Source organism: Astatotilapia calliptera, chromosome 18 (assembly GCF_900246225.1).
Source record: "Astatotilapia calliptera chromosome 18, fAstCal1.2, whole genome shotgun sequence".
Lineage (NCBI taxonomy): Eukaryota > Metazoa > Chordata > Actinopteri > Cichliformes > Cichlidae > Astatotilapia > Astatotilapia calliptera.
Genome location: NC_039319.1, coordinates 13,949,015 through 13,968,714, shown reverse-complemented (window position 1 = coordinate 13,968,714; position 19,700 = coordinate 13,949,015). Strand labels below are relative to the sequence as shown.

Below are 19,700 nucleotides of genomic sequence, written 5' to 3'. Positions count from 1 at the left end.
GTCCATATTGGACACCTTCCTTTGGAGATTTTCAGGGCATGCCAATCTGCTTGAAAGTGTTGCTGGGGTGAAGGACTTCTGGAGATGGATTAGAAATGGATGGATGGATGGATGGATGCTCAGAAAGCTCACCTGAACCTGCAGAGAATAACCATGGCTGTAGTCAGAGACACAAGCGACGTGCTGTAGCCGACTGTGTAGAGGGCTTTGACTGATGCGTAGTATGGATCCTAATGGAGAAAGACAGAGAATGAGTCTGTGTACTTGATATACAGTACATGCCATATGGAATAAAAAGATCCACAAAGCCTTACAAGTTTGGTAGTGTTGTCATAGAAGAAACAGACTTCCGCATAGTGAGGAAAAGGCTCTGACCATCCATATTCAGTACAGTTACGACTGACCTTCCCCATTTCTGCAAATAAAAAAATATGCCTGAATAAAACTGCGCTGAATGAAAAGAAACTTGATGTTCAAATAAGACTATCCGAATATGGTGTTGCCACTCACCATCTTCAGGGACCGTGTAGTCATGAAGGAGCTCCGGACAGTTAACCTCCACAACCTCCCCAACATTGGCCGCTTGCCAGCAGGTAAGATTGTCCCACATCCAATCACATGCTGACAGGCAACGGAAAGGAAACAGAGCAACTAAAATTAAAAAAAAACTAAGAATTCAGGAAAATTTAAATGGTGGTAAAACAGTTCAGTTTCTAAAGATATCTAGCATTTTCTTGGCAAAATGATAAAAACCAAGGAAGCAACTTTCAAATGTTATGACCTCTCTTAACCAATCTCAGATCATTTTATTACCGACCAGTGTTACTACTTGACTAAAACGAGGCATTACCCCTTTGAAGAGTTCTTTCTCCACATGCTCCAGACGGCTCTATTATATTTTCTCAGACACACACATTTTAAAATGAAAACGACGGAATTTGAATGAAAACAACAGAATTTGGGAACAAACAATGGAATTTGAATGATAACAATGGAATTAGAATGAAAACAATGGAATTTGAATGAAAAAAACAGAATTTGAATGAAAACAATGGAAGTTTAAAACAAACAACAGAATTAGAATGAACAGAAAAGAATTTGAATCAAAACAATGGAAATAGAATGAAAACAACAGAATTTGTATGAAAACAACAGAATTAGAAAGAAAACAATGGAATTAAAATGAAAACGACGGAATTAAAATGAAAACAACAGAATTTGAATGAAAACAATGGAAGTTTAAAAGAAAACAACAGAATTAGAATGAAAACAGTGGAACAGAATTTGAATGAAAACAACGGAATTAAAATGAAAACGACGGAATTTGAATGAAAACAACGGAATTTTAGAACAAACCATGGAATTTGAATGAAAACAACGGAATTTGAATGAAAACAACGGAATTAGAATGAAAACAACGGAATTAGAATGAAAACAACGGAATTAGAATGAAAACGACGGAATTTGAATGAAAACAACAGAATTTGAGAACAAACAATGGAATTTGAATGAAAAGAACAGAATTTGATCAAAAACAAAATAATTTGCATGAAAAAAACAGAATTACAATGAAAACAACGGAATTTGAATGAAAACAACGGAATTAGAATGAAAACAACGGAATTAGAATGAAAACGACGGAATTTGAATGAAAAGAACAGAATTTGATCAAAAACAAAATAATTTGCATAAAAACAACAAAATTAGAACGAAAACAATGGAACAGAATTAGGATGAAAACTACGGAATTAGAATGAAAAACAACGGAATTAGAATGAAAACAACGGAATTTGAATGAAAACAATGGACGTTTAAAAGAAAACAACAGAATTAGAATGAAAACAACAGAATTAAAATGAAAACGACAGAATTTGAATGAAAACAACAGAATTAGAATGTATAGAACAGAGTTTGAATGAAAGCAACAGAAATTCTAAAACAGAACAATAGAATTTGAATAAAAAGAGTAGAATTTTGAATGAAACAACAGCATTTGAATGAAACAATGGAATTAAAATGAAAACGACGAAATCTGAATGAAAACAACAGAATTTGAGAACAAACAACAGAATTTGAGAACAAACAATGGAATTTGAATGAAAACGATGGAATTTGAATGAAAACAACGGAATTTGAATGAAAACAACGGAATTTCAATGAAATGAACGGAATTAGAATGAAATGAATAGAATTTGAATGAAAACAACGGAATTAGAATGAACAGACCAGAATTTGAATCAAAACAATGGAATTAGAATGAAAAGAAAAGAATTTGAATGAAAACAACGGAATTTGAATGAAAATGACAGAATTTGAATGAAAAGAACAGAATTTGATCAAAAACAAAAGAATTTGAATGAAAACAACAGAATTAGAACGAAAACAATGGAATTTGAATGAAAAGAACAGAATTTGATCAAAAACAAAATAATTTGCATAAAAACAACAAAATTAGAACGAAAACAATGGAACAGAATTAGGATGAAAACAACGGAATTAGAATGAAAACAACGGAATTAGAATGAAAACAACGGAATTTGAATGAAAACAATGGACGTTTAAAAGAAAACAACAGAATTAAAATGAAAACGACAGAATTTGAATGAAAACAACAGAATTAGAATGTATAGAACAGAGTTTGAATGAAAGCAACAGAATTCTAAAACAAACAATAGAATTTGAATAAAAAGAGTAGAATTTGAATGAAAACAACAGCATTTGAATGAAAACAATGGAATTAAAATGAAAACGACGAAATCTGAATGAAAACAACAGAATTTGAGAACAAACAACAGAATTTGAGAACAAACAATGGAATTTGAATGAAAACGATGGAATTTGAATGAACAGACCAGAATTTGAATCAAAACAATGGAATTAGAATGAAAAGAAAAGAATTTGAATGAAAACAACGGAATTAGAATGAAAATGACAGAATTTGAATGAAAAGAACAGAATTTGATCAAAAACAAAAGAATTTGAATGAAAACAACAGAATTAGAACGAAAACAACGGAATTTGAATGAAAACAACAGAATTTGAATGAAAACAATGGAAGTTTAAAACAAACAACAGAATTAGAATGAAAACTTCGGAATTAAAATGAAAACGACGGAATTTGAATGAAAACAACAGCATTTGAATGAAAACAACGGAATTTCAATGAAATGAACGGAATTAGAATGAAATGAATAGAATTTGAATGAAAACAACGGAATTAGAATGAACAGACCAGAATTTGAATCAAAACAATGGAATTAGAATGAAAAGAAAATAATTTGAATGAAAACAACGGAATTTGAATGAAAAAACCAGAATTTGAATGAAAACAATGGAAGTTTAAAACAAACAACAGAATTAGAATGAACAGAAAAGAATTTGAATCAAAACAATGGAAATAGAATGAAAAGAACAGAATTTGTATGAAAACAACAGAATTAGAAAGAAAACAACGGAATTAAAATGAAAACGACGGAATTAAAATGAAAACAACAGAATTTGAATGAAAACAATGGAAGTTTAAAAGAAAACAAGAGAATTAAAATGAAAACAACAGAATTAGAATGTATAGAACAGAGTTTGAATGAAAGCAACAGAATTCTAAAACAAACAGTAGAATTTGAATAAAAAGAGTAGAATTTGAATGAAAACAACAGCATTTGAATGAAAACAATGGAATTAAAATGAAAACGACGGAATTTGAATGAAAACAACAGAATTTGAGAACAAACAATGGAATTTGAATGAAAACAATGGAATTTGAATGAAAACGATGGAATTTGAATGAAAACAACAGCATTTGAATGAAAACAACGGAATTTCAATGAAATGAACGGAATTAGAATGAAATGAATAGAATTTGAATGAAAACAACAGAATTAGAATGAACAGACCAGAATTTGAATCAAAACAACGGAATTAGAATGAACAGACCAGAATTTGAATCAAAACAATGGAATTGGAATGAAAAGAAAAGAATTTGAATGAAAACAACAGAAGTAGAATGAAAACAATGGAATTAAAGGCAAAGGAGCTAAAACAGCTTGTTTCAGAAAATGGACAAACTGAATAACTGTACAAAGGCCCAGTCTAGGTGTGAATGATATATAGGTGAGAAAAATATAAGGACTTGAAATGATTGCAATGGGTTCCCTGTAGTCTTTTAGCTCCATTTTTGGTCTCCTCCAACTCGTTTAGGAAAATTCATGTGGCTTTTTAGATGCTTAATGATCCACTGTGTTCACCAGCTGTTTTGTGTGTGTGCTGTTGGACTCAGATCTTGTACGATGTGTTTCCAGAGCACTTTTACTGCCTGCTATGGCAGAAAAAGACCAGCTCTTTGAGCAGTGAGCGTTTGGAGGAACAGTGAATTTGTGAGGTAAAAGTCAATAAGGCTCTGCTGCACATTTATCTTTTATTATCAATGGATATATGTTTTAGTATATAAACATTAATTATAGCTATTCTAACTCTGTGTATTTTGCACTATTCGCCGCCTTTTATGCTCTAAATTCACTGGAAAGACCATTAAAGAGGATGTTGAGGAAGGAGGTAGGCACAAGTACCTGCATTTATTCACAAACATGCACTGTCAGAGCCAAAATGACAGATTTTAGTTGGTCTAACATTTATCTGTGCACAGACACACCCTTGAGAGTATCAGCCCTTGCTGTCAAAAGAGCTGACAAATGATTCTGTCTGACCAGCAGCAGAAAAAAGCCCATCATTTCACACTGTAGGGCTGATGCTGTTTTAACAGTTTGTATTCCTGTGGAACCAAAAAACACACTCAGTGATCAGGAATAATGTCAAAAACACACAAAATCTGGAAACCGTCAGGAAACAGAACTATTCTATTGTTCTCCATTCTTGCCTGAAAGGATTTTTTCCTGGAAATCATTTCCATATGTTACCCTGAAAACTGTGAATAGAGCAATGGTAAAGGGTGACAGTGTGATGCCCTCCCTGGTTTGTTTGCCTGTTTCGCAACTATATTTTCCTTTTGCAGGAAAATGGTGAATGGTTAAGTATAAGTTTTTGCAAGCTGTACCTTATAAAGGAGCAACTCTTGAGGTTTTTGCAGGTTTAATGTGATACAGTTAATTCCCCTGGTGTCCCAGTTGAATCAAGCTGGAAGCAGACAATTTCTTAGCTCATTTCCATTTACCGGTTTCTGCTTTGTTTTGATCTTCTGCTATTCATCTGTCTCAATGCTTGAGTGATGCTCAACATTTTTGTTTTTATTCTATGTGTTGGTTTCACAGTTTTAATTTCTGTCTGTCTTTCTCTCCGCTCCCATCTCTTCTCAATCCTTCCCCCCTTTTTCTAGTTTATGCTCGGGCGGTTTATAGTGCTGCAGAGGCAGGCAGAAGTCTGATTTGTGTGCACTTTGAGTGTCTTTGTGACTGGGGGTTATCTGTTCATGTGCATATGTGAGTTTGTGCATGTGTCCGGTGTGTTTGCAGTGCTTTCTCTACTCTGCTTGGCTCTCTAATCTGTTTTGGTTCTGTCTGGTGAGCCGGACACAAAGCCAATTACCTTTTAAAGGGCAAATCTGAGCCAAATGAGCTGAACTGAGCTACAGAGGTAACTGGCTTAATAAAGCTCCCTGTCCCTATCTCACGCAAAATCTCATAGTATTTGCCGGGCTTCAAAAATTCAGCATATGAAAATCACACATCACACATTCTGTACATGTCCACGTAAATGTAAAATACATTTGTACAAAAAACACATGGCTGGATTCACAAGACTGGTATAATTTCATTTTCTGAAGCAGATTCGATCAACTGGTTTGACTTCCCAAAGGCCACGGCAGTATTGTCAAACATTTACAGTGCAACATCCACAGATAATTAATTTGTAATGAAAGAAATGTCAGATTTCTGCATACCAGGCAGTTTTATTTCCTCACAAATGATTTGCTGTCAGCAGAAAACAGCAGGGCGGCTTCTTTTACAGCGAGGGGAGGATCAGTTAAAGTGTCAAGGCTGGCTATTATGTGCTACTGCGGTCTAAAAACTGAAAGTTAAAAACAAAAATAAACAAACTGTTTGTGTTGCAGAGCAATGAGGGAATAAAATAATAACAGAATGCCCAATCCATACAATACAACAAATAAAAGAGTGATAAATTAAAGATGCCCAATTTGACCTTCTAAAGGTCATAGAAGCGCTATCAAAATCTGCACAGTCCAACATCCACAGATAACCTATTTGGAATCAACTGAAATCAGCAAATCATCTTAATTGAGAAACTGGAGACTGTTTTTGTTGATATCCGTTAATAAATCAGTTTGTTTAGAAATCAATTTTTATCAATCAGAAAAAAAAGCCTCATCATAACAGCTTCTCTATGCTTTGTCTGACTTGTTGTTTCCTTGTTTTCATTTTTCTCTTCGCTTTTTCTCAAACCTCCATGTCGGATTTCTGCAAACCTGGCAGTTTTATTTCCTCACAAATGATTTGCTGTCAGCAGAAAGCAGCAGGACGGCTTCTTTTAAAGGCGTGGGAGGAGACAGGGATCGGTTAAAGGTTCAAGGCTGGCCAATATGTGCTACTGTTTGTGCTACAAAAAAATTGAAAGAAAAAATAAACAAACTGATAATCTTTAAGAGGACTGAAGGAATAAATAACACAATGCCTCATTTTAATCATTTAAGTGTGAGAAATTGTGCTCACATTTGCTTATAAATGACAGCTCTACTTTACCACCTCATACTGTGCAAAGATAAAGCGAAAACACTCAGATAAAAACAGACGAACCTAATGCAGTTTGCTGTGCAGCACGCAGGGAGACTACAGGGCCGACCTTTAAATCTACAGATGAAAAACGAGCTGACCTTACAGCTCCTCTCCTCCTTAAATTTGTTATTTTACACTCTAAATCTTTTACATTTTTCTTGTGTTTCTTTTTTTTTCATGGCTCTGTTACTGTCACCAAAGCTGTAAGTCACAGTGCAGTCTGGGATTTGTAGTCTGCTGCGCATATTTCAAGCAGCAGGAGACCTGTAGCAGTCGCTAATGAAAACCACAATCCATAGCCAAGAAAATAATTGTTTCCAGGGCCCACATTACAAGTTTCCTCTGGGGTTTTTTTCTGAAAAGTGACGTGGATAAAATACAAAAGCAACTCGAGGAAAACATTTTTCTCTTTGCTCTACATGACTGGCCTTTTGAGGTAATGCATTTGCAATGTGAATCAGAAATACAGCTCCATTCATCTTTCATCCTTACATGTCCCTGTATGACCTTTTCAAACATGAAAAATGCCAGATCATTGAGTATAAAAACAAGCCTGCATTCCATTAATTCCCATTAAGCTATTCATGACTTTCATCCGCAGATCTGTGTTTTTGGAGCTGACCGAGGCGTAGACCATGTAATCACAGGAGCACAGAAATGAAAAGCAACATATGAAAACGTTGCATACCCACACTTGGGGACGCATCCTCACTTACCATATTCTTCTCCATCTGATTTGTGCATTGCGATCCTCTCCATGCATTTATCATGTTCACGCTTTATTACGCAGTGCTCAGACTCGGAGGCCACCTAAAGAAAACACACAAGCGCACACACTGATGTGGGGAGACTCGGGAAATATAGTCCACATCAGATGCATTTGACTAGAAACACTCTTTTTGCTTGTTTGCTTTTGGTGTGGGTGCTCTGCAGAAGACCATGTCGTCCACTTGCTCACTGTGAATTATCAGGATAATGACCTGTGCTATTCTCATACGGGTGCAATTGGGTTTCTGCTAGCGAGGTGGCAGGATAAAAAACATGTACTGGATGGCTGTGCTGGACATTTGCATTCTCAAGCGCAACTCTAACCCGATCAAAGAGATGTTGCTTGACTGTTATAATAAGATCTATTGTAATAAAACATCCTCTTGTCTCTTATCCATTTTGAGTATCCATTGAGTTACTAACTAAATTTGGGAATAATCTTCTAACACAACCAGGGATTGGGACAGTGGTTCCAAAATTATGGTCCTTCAGACATCCTCTGCTAACCACTAAAACCAAAGCCCATTAAAAGGGCACACAAAAGCCACCACAGTGGAGTAAACAAGATATCATCTTCCTCCATGATGCAGTGAGGAAAGCTATTTACTCTCAGGCAGTAGACTTACAGTATGTCTGTCATCTTCTCTGTTGATGTACCCCCGCACTCTCCCTTAAGGCCAATCTCTATTTTGCACCTTTAGCTTTCTTGCAACCCTTCCTTTGCTCTCATGGTGAAATGATAGGTGTAATATATCCCAGCCGTCTGAGCCATGGCTGACTCATCACTCTATCTCCCTCCTCTTCTATATGAATTCACTTCAGGCATCGGTATTGAGATAAGATGGGTCATCAGCTGACTGTAAAGATGTCCTAGGACTCACTTCCTTCCTTTATCTTTCAGCACAAGAGCAGAATTTTGAAACACTCCAGGAATAATGTGAAAAATTATTAGAGCTATCCATTCTCTGGCACATTACCATTTAAAGGGCAACAGTTGTTAAATGCAAATAATTTCGCCACTTCTCTGTGATGGCAAAAAATAAGCAAGCAAGCTTCCCCCCCCCCCACACACACACACACACTTCTTCATGTTGTAATAACCGTTTGGTATTCTTCAATAAAACTAGTGGAGTGTTTTAAAGGAAGACCTCTCTGTACCCATCGCAAGCATCCATGTTGCTAAGCAGCAGGTTACCAGCCAGGAGTCAGCACACAGTGTAGGCAAAGATTCAGAAATGAGAAATAATTGGATGCAGATGACTAATATCTGTTTAGCATGAATGCAGGCAGGCCTGTAAGATGACAGTATGAAATGTGCTGTTCATTCCATTTCAAGTTACTCACCTGTTTTGTGCATGTGTGCATGTATGTATATGAACCGTTTCCTGTTCCCAAATAAGCTTTAAAATTGTATTTCTGCATGAAATAATCCAAAGATGTAGCTATGAGTGTAGTAAACATAATGTTTGCAGGCAGTGATGATTACTCAGAATGATGTTTACTGATTCTATCTGCAGAGTAACTTCAGTAAGGCTAATACTTTATGAAAGCATTGCAAGTTCATGCTACAGGAGTTTATTTTGTTATCATTCATGCTTGAGGACATTTTTATGTGAGTGCATGATACCAGAAGTAATTTTTACATTTGGTGTCTAGTGCTGTGTGCTGTTGATGTCAGTAACTTTCAGCTGCAATTGACAACAAGCTAACTTAAGAGATCATATGAAATACGGTCAACTTATGTGACCTGATGTTTAATCAAAATGCTTTTAAGCTCATTATAAAGCAGTGCCTACACTGTAACAAACAAACAAACAAAATACAGTATAATGTGCTGTTTTAAAATGAAAATGTGTTCCATATTACTTTTTTTTTACACATTTACTGATTACTATTTACAGACTCTTTTTGTTAAAAAATGGAAATAAAAATGTGAAATGTAAAACTTAGCTCGGAGATAGTGTACTGGCAAAAAATTTACATTTTGGAGACTGTTTGCTTTCAAAGTAAAAGTTGTTCCATATGTAAGTTACTGAGTATTTGTAGAGAAACATGAAAAAGAAATGACAGTCAACTGTGGCATTTTTTTGAGCAGCACATTTTTAACCTCTGATTGTACCCAGTAAGAGTCAACAACCTCCAGGAACCACTGCTAACCAGCCGGGGAAAACACATTTTTCCCTAGCAACCAGTGGCTCTATCACGTCCAGACTGGCAGACAACTCTTAAGTTATGTCTGCAAAATACAGTATATAATGACCAATGTTGGGCAATTAATTATCTAGTTACTTCTTCAAAAAAGTAACTGAGTTTTGTTTTTGTTTTTGTTTACCTAAAAATGCAGCCAAGGCGTTTTTTTAAATAAACATTTCAAACTGTTTACAGAACAATCAGCTGTTCTGCATCAAATCTGATGCCACCCAAATTATTTGTGGTGGTCCAAAAAATAATTCCTGTCCACTATGAGATAAAGGAGAACAACAGCCTGATACCTGCAGGCCTGACAACAGGAGATGTATCACTCCTGTAACACCTGTAACATTCAGTAGTCGCCTCATTGTTCTGACACACAAAACAACTATTGACTACACTACACACTAACTACACAAGATTTGCGCTAAACTTCGAAAATCTCTCACATCTCAAAACACCGCCGCCACTGCTAAAACTTCCCCCTTCCTAAACAACTAAATGTCATGTTGCCATATCATTTTTTGATTGGTCGACATGGTACATTTTTCCACCAGTAGGAAAGGCTGGGAGGGGTGGAGGGTGTTTTTGCTCGCAGGCTTTCGAGCGTTTTCCTTATAAAACACTGTTTTTACCGTTTCTTCCCGCAGTAAATATAAACAACGATTGCATTCAGGAAAAAAACAAACACTGCATATATTTTTATCATAACTCTGGTTTTACGTGGCCTATCAACACAAAATCAAAACTGGTATAAAGTCCACACTTTACCCGTCAATTGTTCCGTCTGTCCTGCTCACATCTCCAATGGTTGTGCACGTTGTCATTAACGTGGCTTCACTCCACATCAGCCACGCCGCTTTGCTAGCTAAAACACCGGTGTCGGCATAAGGACACTGTCATAGCCTGTCAACGATGTTGATTAGCTGCTTACCGGTATATACAAATGTGAATCGCATTATTGGCTGGACTATGGGATAAGGTGGCATCGTTCTAATCCTATACGGGAGCAGCCAGTCACTTACTGACTAACACTGCAAAACAGAATTGTTAAAGTATTAATTTTAATTTCAATTCAGGTTAGATTTTTTTTCTGTGCCCAATCATGCCAGCAGTGCGCAATAGCTTAGAGGGAACATTGATGAGGACCTCAACAACTACTTCTTCCCCACTGCTATCAGTCTCTTGAACAGCTAACCTATTTTAACAGTAATAATAATTTTTGCACATATGCAGGTCATCTTGCATAATATCTATTTCACACTTAAATTTTGTCTTTATTTATTTATTTATTTATTTATACTGTTTGTATTTTATCTGTTCTATTTCAATTTGCATATATTAACCGGGCATCTGCCTGTGGACAGCAAAGAAAGAATTTCATTGTACAAACAAATGCTTTTCTTTGTACATATGACAATAAACACTTTGAATCTTGAATCTTTGAATCTTGGATCTTAGTTAACTGTTTAATTTATAGCTTGACCAAAATTTACAATTATGATTTAAAATGAGAGATTGCTAAGAAAAAGGCAAAACCTACAAATATACATAATATTCATGGAAACATACATAAATACAGTATCATAGTTGTTTAGAATTGAAGCATTAAAATAACTGTAACGTTGTTTATGCAGTTTTGTGCGAGAGAAAATAAATGTACATGGGAAATAAAATATTCAGAGATGTGTTTTTATCCTATAGCTTTAGTAGTATATTTCTGTGTTACAAAACTGAATAGAAGTAAAACTTTTTGGTTTACTCTGCTACTTGGTATCGGTACTTCTTTAATTAGAGCTTCCAAAGGTACTGTACTGTAGGTCTGCCATTTACATCAGTTTGAATTGACTACAACCCTGCAGTGTGGCAAAACAAAACAAGCCTGCATGTGGTATTTTGACTAAACATGGGACAGACAGCATTGTGAGTTTTCCTTTTAGCTCTGTTTTGGAGTCCTAAAGCTTCTGGGGGCAGTAATGCTGTTACCTGCTAAATGCTTTAATTTGACTTCCCTTGCTAGTTGCTAGCTTTAGCACAGCCTACACTGGATTTTCAGAGCCTTTTTTTTATACAATAATGTTGCTTGCTGTGATCTAAACCCACAATATTAGCAAGAATTTCTACCCACTTTAATACATCGTAGCTCTAATATACAAAAGAATGTGCTTTAAGCAGTTATTGAGTCAATGGTTCTTAATGATAATCTTTATGCTAACATTAGCTTCAGATATTGTTAAACCTTGGTACCTTAAAGACTTTTGTGATGGGTCTTGAGGCCACAATAAGACAGCTAATATTGTGATTAGCACCTTTTTCAAGTTCTTTTTTTAAATGCGGAAATATCAGTATATAATGTGAAATCAGTATTTTTTAAACTTGATGGTAGAACTATGAGCATCAACATTTTTGTCACGACCTGCGGGATCGGCAAGGCGCTGATCAGCATCTCTTCACTCCTAGCCCCCCTTCTCTTCTCTTTTTCCTCTCTCTCTCCCTCTCCCCTGTTTTGCCGGAGCGGAACTCATGGCGGGTTCACGCCCTCGGTCCACGCCTTCCCGGGTCGTGCACACCTGGGCCTCATCAGACCAGCTGGTATATTAGAAGGAGGAGATCAGCTGTTCAACGCTGGATTGTTGTGAAGGCTCTTGTCAGTACACACCTAGCTCAAGTTTGCCGTGCCTCTGTCTCAGAGACTTAACGTGTTCCTTTGTTCCTAGATTCCCCGGACCCATCCCCGTGTTTCCCCGTGTGGAGTGTGGAAGGAGTGACAGGTCGCTAGCGGAGTGGAGCGAGGCTGTTTTGAGCGCGTGTGTGATTTCCCCGTGTTCCCTGGAGGCCTGGACCCCTGCCCCTCACGTCTTGTATATAGCACTAACCTCGCACTGTCTGTACATACACTTGGTGAAGATCTGTAATAAACTATCTCCGTTTGAACGCTACCCAGGAGTCCTGCGAGTGGAACCTCTAAGCGACTCGTGACAATTTTTGTATTTGATTTTAAAAGACACATAAAACAGGCATGACTAAGCTGCGTAAAAGTACAGGGCTCATCAATATATTTCTAAGCGTGCTTTTTAATCTCTGCTCCCTGTAACTCTTCTTCTCTCAAACAGATGTCTATCCAGATATGGCCTCCATTCTGAGGCTGCAGAATTCAGTTTCCCCCCTCGAGGCTATTTTTACGAGAGCCAGATAACTCAGTAGCACCCACAGAACCACACAACACAGATAATAACTCTCAGATGACGTCGCAGACCACTGGCCCACTGTACAGACCCATCGGACACATAATAAGTACATCACCACAGACATATCTGCCACAACAGTCGCTAAAGGTCAGCCTTAGATGGGCACTGTTCAAAGATGTCAGCTGAAGAAGCACTTCACATATGTCAGGGGGCGGTGACTTCAAGGTTGGACACAATGTTTCTGGCTGCCAGGTCACTTTATGAATTCATTTGAGTCACCATCATCAGCTGGCACTGCTGTGAAATTTTTACTAGCAGCTACAAAGGCAAAAAGAAACCATCATCACGAAAAGGACGATATTAACTATATTAAAGCAATTTCTACATCTGTGTGGTTTGGCCAAGGAAAGAGCTGCTATGCTGCATCAGTTCTCTGAATATAATTCCTCCCACACACCTTGCACAACTCTTCCATTCTGCTTTTCATTTCAATGAGACCACAGAAAAGTGAGTCACGGCAGATGGATGGGTAGTTCTCTGGTCAGTCAGGCCATCTGTTTTTGTGCTTGCCTTAATGATGAGCTGATCCTGAATCTGTAACGTATGCTGATGTGGTGTGCATGGGGGTGATTTCCATCCTTCTACTGCTTGTCACAAACACATCAGCAAAAGTGTGGATATAAAAATAAACCAGGCTCAAGCTGAGGAACAGGAGGATAATAGCAGAGACCTAAACATACCCGTATGGATGGATATATGCATTCCAATGCTCCTGAACACCCGCACAAACAAACGCACAAACAAACACACACAAATCTGGACAACATACAGATAAGTGCCCAGAAGCTACTCACCAAGGGCAACAGAAAGATTGCAGTCAGCAGGAAGCCTCTCATCATCCCCTGGGAAGTGTTTGCATCCAAAAGGCTCCTTGCTATCTTCGTGTGTGTGTGTGTGCCTGTGTGTTTTCAAAGGGATGCACTAAAAATGCTCCCCACAGCGTCACCGTGCTTCATCAAGGGCTCTGAAACACAGCACACAGAGAAAAAACACTAGAAGAAGAAACAACAACCATCACTCAACAACATCATTAAGTTTTTCTGAGTCATAACAAGAATCGCAATTTGCAGATACACGTGTGTAAACTAATAATGTTACTGCTGCTAATTGTGGCGACTAAAATGGTTCGTTCTTGAGAATTTCTGCTTTATTTCAAGTGCTGACGTCACTGCTCATGTCAGATGAAGTGAATGAATCTGTGTAAACGAGACACAAAGCCAGAATGACCTGTAACGTCATCTTTTTTAAAAAAAATATTATTTTTAATTTTTTCAAGACTTTATTCAACAGACTTTAAATCACAGTGCACTTCTAAAGACTGAAAGAACTGTGTACTATAAATATAATTAGTGGCTAATTTAATGCTAAAGTCTAAGCCAAATTACACTGAAATGCTTCCTGATGCCTTTATTCATACTGAGTTGATTTTATAAGAGTTACACAACAGTTTTTGGACACTGTGGCATCTTTCATTTTAACCTTTATTCAAGGCAATCTTTGGACGTTTTATGGAGCAACTCTATTAAATAATTTGGATGTTTCCTACCCTTCTGCTTTTAAAGTATGTGTTTTATTGTTCCTACCATACCTTCATACCTTCTGACACACTTACACGGGCCTCACACAGTCCTACTTAACAATGCGCATGAGAATCAATTCTGTCATCAGGTATTGTTTCAGGTAATTAGTAACCCTGAAGAAAAAAGATAATATTGTCACTTAAAAATAGAAAAAGAACAATTAGATGGGGTTTTTTTGGTGTGTGTATCAAAACAATGAATTTAAGTAGTTAATTAACCAGCAGGTTATTTTAGCTCAGTTGTCAACTCATATCAAATAATAACAGGTGCAGCCCTTCAGTGCATTTCTATACATTTCCATCAAATGTTGGATTTTGTTGTTTGCCTAAGCTGTGTAACATGAATATAAACAAGCAAAAACACCCTGATTTATACTGCAGAGCACAACTTAACTCTCATACTAGGACACATCAAACATATAAACAAACACAGGCCTTCAGTGGGTGTGCATGATTTGATATTTTGTCTCTAAAGCACCCCACACTTTGATTAAATCACATAGGCAACATTTTACTGAGTAAATAAACAACAGAAAAAGAGATGTCATCATCTATTCACTAAATTAAAACATGAACATGGGTTTTTGGAAGACAAATTGATTTCCAAAAGGCAAGAAATTTGGAAGATTCTTCTAAATTTCCTTTAAGATAATAAAATTCATGTGCCTCGGGTCAGAATTTAAAACATCCCCCTCCCGAACCTCCCTGACTTCATGTCTTACTCATCCGCTCAGCCTCCTGAAAACACAATGATTCACTGCTAACACAAAACACAGCAACACCAGAAACACATAACAAGCACACAACCAGTAAACCAGCAGACATGCACACCTTCTCCTAAAGATAATTCATGCACACATAGAAACAAATTCCACTCTGCATCCCCTCCTTCTTGTACTGAACCCAATTACCTCTAAAGCATCTCTCGGATGCTTTATCAAGTAACAGGACAGAGTGTGCTCAGAGGAAAAATCCAGAGATACAGAGGAGGAAGACATATGTCCAACAGGGCTGAAAGCAAACTTTCAGGGTGAGCAATCAAACCGAAATGCACAAATAAAACAGAGAGGGGCAGATAGGTACGGGGACTGGCATGATTGGTCCGCTCTTTTTCCCCCACACTCCATCTATTTAACCCAAAAGCAGTCATGCTGCTCTGGGCTTCAAATGAAGTTAAAAACGGCCTTATGTAGAGCAAATCAATGTCTCTTTGGTCCTGAGAAAGCTCTGGTGCAGAAAACAACAGACGGGCAGAACTACCCTGAGGGCAAGAAAGCCAAGAGAGTCTGCTTCGCTCAGTACTGAGTCACCAGGAAATGTTGGAAGGTTTGCAGCCATGGGACTATTCAGGATTATTCACTGCATGGAGCAGAAGACGAAGCTATAACAGTTTTTACTCACATCTGTTTGGCACGGATGTCAACAAAAGCTGAAAAGAAAACACTGGGAAACACATCCACTCACCAAGATGCCAATCAACCAAAAGACTCTCTGTGTGTGTTTGTGTCTATAAGCAGATGCATGACAAAAACAAGAGAGAAAATATGAGACCCAGCTCAGATTCCTTAAAGATTTATTTTCACTGCAAAGGGGATTTTACAGAACTCTTCCCCTGTATGTGCGTTGAATTCCCCAGAACATTGTGTTGCATCAATACATCATTTCCAATTCAAAGCGATCCGAGAAAACCGCGTCCAATCAACCCACTTCCAATGCCGTGAACGTGTACCGCAATCCAAAACCTCCACATACATTCAATGAATGTTCCTTTGCTGAAGCACAGAGGTCACATGGCCCACATACCGCGGATCGCAAAACGTCGGTTGATTTCTATCATATCACAGGGAAAAGAAATCCGTCTACACAAGACACAGTAAGTGACAGCTGCTTTCTCCTTCGCTAAACCGCACAGAAGGGGCGATTTTTTTTGCCCTGTCTTTTTCCTTTATTCCCACATTCGCACATCTTTAACACATCAGGCATGTGTGTGACCTTCGCTTGCACATGTAGCAGGAAAAAAACCGTCAGCCTTCCCCTTTTCACGGCACATTCACTCGAAACGGATTCACTGCTTCCCATTTTTCAATAAAACACACACACACACACACACACACACACACACACACACACACACACACACACACACACACACACACACACACACACACACACACACACAGAGAGCATTTTAAAGACCTGCAGGCTTCAGCTGAATGCCTCCTTAATTCACCAGTCACATCGAAAGCCACAGATGTGAGTGAGAGCGCGCTGCGTTCGCCCCGGAAAACAAGTCAAAGCAACTTACCGATGCCTAATTTTCACCTGCGCAAATGTCTGCACATGGAGCCATCGGCATTTACGGTTCTGCGGCGGTGTTTCTACCTTGTTTTCACTCCTAAGACAATTAAAAAAACAAGAAAAGCCCGTCCTGGGAAAAATAGACAGGTGCCGTTACTGCTGCTGTTGTTGCTGCTGCTGCTGCAGGACGCACTCACCGCTTTGGCTGCTGCGGCACCACGATGAGGTGGAAGAGGAGGATGAGGAGGATGATGATGATGATGAAGGTGTCAGTACCTTCGGGGTTCTCGCCTCGTCAGACACGCAGAAAGCCAAGTGAGACAGCTGTTTAGTCTACAAGTGCATCGACGCAGCGCGGGGAGGAGACAGATTTTCAAAGTCTGGGATGTGATGGAAGAAAAAACATCCTCCTCACGTCTTTGCGTCGCGTGCGTGCGGGGGACTTTGTTTCCAAAAAGAAACTACTCATAAAACTCTGACATTTGCGCCTGCGCCTTTCAGACGCTCCAGAAGGTACAGGGTCCGGTCCCCTGCTGTGCGCAATTTGTGAGGCACTGAGTGGGCAGCGTGATGTGCGTGACTCACATTTAGTCAGAACTTTAACATCTGAATTCCTGCATGTGCTACTTAAAAAGCCCAAATTGCATGCTGGTCGAGTTAAGACTGTCAACTGGACTCCAAAAGGCGTGGCCCGCAGAGGCCACTGTGGCCCGCTGGCGATGCTGTTTACTTTCAGGACCACGGACAGCACACACAAGAAATCGCCGCAGGGAACCAATGAACTGAAAGCAACGCCTCCAGTCAGCCACGCGACCTTTTATCAGCAGCTAAACAAAGCTTAGGTATCAATATTGAGCTGCTTTAATTAAATCTCCAGTTGAGTTTCTTTGTTGGTATCCACACAGGAGAGAGAAGCCAGACGAATGAATTACCCAAAAGACCAAGAAGAAGCAGTTTCTGATTTGGGAAACAAGTCAAAAGGCCACAAAGACATGCAACAAGATGACCAATACTTTAACCCCCCGCAAAAAATTACATTTGAATTGTGCAAAGTGTCAGTCTATTGTGCTTACACGATCATGAAATAAAATGAGTAGAAGGAAGTGCAAAAGTATAATTGAGACAAAACTACAGAATGAAAAACAACCACAAACCTGTACCAACAACGGCAAAGAGAAATAAAACCTGCAGATGCAAAACAAGTGAAACTGGATACAAAGCAACATCATAAAACATCAATATTGAAAAGCAAAGTGAACAGATAAAAAGATACAGAATGAGCAAAACCAGACACTCAGCAATAAAGACAAAAAAAGACATAATCAAGAATTACTAAGAGATAAAAAGGATACACAATCATATTACATAAGTGTGACAGGAATAAGGACCCACGCACACTGCGTTGCACGCTGATGGTGTTTTATTTGCAGTGTACCCCACAATATATTTATCACTGCGCAGCTTTCCAGCTGTGTCCCTCTGCTCTGCACACTCAAAAGGGAAAACATTATTAGACGATGGTTGTCAGCATTTCTGGTCATCCTCTGCTAACACCACGACCTGAACCCACTGCTCCACCCCTCCCCTACACCCTGCCACATACCCCCATCACCCTACTTAGGCCACGGAGCTGTCCCTCCTAGTCTAACCACTGCAGCAGTCGGTAGATCTGGGACACCTTTTTGGGTGAGATCAGTCAAGAGGCTGGTCAGTTATGCAAAGCCGGGAACGAACTGGCGGTAGTAACTGGCCAGCCTCAAGAACCGCCTCACCTCTTTTTTGGTTTTGGGACATGGGCAGGATGCAATGGTTGCAGTTTTATCCATCTGTGGACACACCTGCCCACCTACCAAGTGGTACCTCAGATACTGTACCTTCATCCGCACATTTCTTTGGTTTGGCCGTGGGCCACGCGTACCTCAGGGACTCCAGGACTGCGTCCACCTGCTGCACCAAACAAGCGGAATGGACGTGTGACAAATTGCTACAAACCATACGGAGAGGAGAAGGCCCTCTGCTAGTAGCCATTGGTTAAATCCAGTGTTGTGAAAAAGTAAGCCATGCCTAACCAGTCCAGGAGCTCGATGATCTAGGGTATGGTGTAGGGATCAAACTGTGACACTTCATTCACCATGCGATAGTCAACACAGAACTATATAGACCAATCTTTCTTCACCACAAGAACTATGGGGCTACACCAAGCACTGTGTGACTCGTCTATTACTGCCAGCTTTAGCATTGCAGCCAATTCCCTCTGAACAATTTGTCTCTTATGTTCATGTAACTTGTAGGGCTGTGAACACACCAGCATGCCAGGGCATGTATCGAAATGGTGCTCAATGAGACTGGTGCGGCCAGGTAGGGAGGAGAACACATCTGTAAAATGCTGTTGCAATGCAGCAACGTCTGCTCCTGTGTGAGATGGTCATCACAATGGAGAGAGGGGAAATAGTGGAATTTGGCACCTCCGGCTCCAACTCTTCTCTCCTTCACCTGGATCACCAGAGACGCAATTCCAGCCTCTCTCCATGCTTTTAGGAGGTTGAATGTGATATATCTGTGTGGGTCATCCCCTATCCAACCGTACCACCTCATAGTCTAGGTCCTCACTAGTCGTGTGACCACAAAGGATCCTTGTCAATTGGTGTCTTGGCATCATACTCAAATAGGACAGACATGATTAGACGATGTTTGTTAGCTGTTCTGGTCAGCCTGCCCTGACACCACACCCTGAACCCAGTGTTTTGACAACTTTGGGATGCTGTGCGGAAGAAAAATGTGTCACCTGTGTGAGATATTTGGAGTCACATACAGCAGCTATTTATGCATATTATTTATGCATATAACATGAATTAATTCTGCATTGATTCATTG

At 39.0% G+C, this 19,700-nt stretch overlaps 1 protein-coding gene across 6 annotated transcripts in view; it reads right to left on the bottom strand.

The window, feature by feature from the left end:
- The window catches only part of LOC113010475 (pituitary adenylate cyclase-activating polypeptide type I receptor-like), a 33,473-nt gene extending 16,104 nt beyond the window's left edge, over window positions 1–17,369 (bottom strand). For 4 of the 6 annotated variants that reach the window (XM_026149539.1, XM_026149542.1, XM_026149544.1 and 1 more), the window contains exons 1-6: window positions 16,834–17,017; window positions 13,744–13,913; window positions 7,460–7,553; window positions 511–621; window positions 315–415; window positions 133–230 (exon numbers count right to left, since the gene is read on the bottom strand). In XM_026149539.1, the coding sequence (XP_026005324.1) occupies window positions 133–230; window positions 315–415; window positions 511–621; window positions 7,460–7,553; window positions 13,744–13,788 (449 nt within the window). In that variant the 5' untranslated portion in view covers window positions 13,789–13,913; window positions 16,834–17,017. The other 2 variants (XM_026149540.1, XM_026149541.1) reach the window with 2 other exon arrangements.
- Window positions 17,370–19,700: the final 2,331 nt, after the last annotated feature.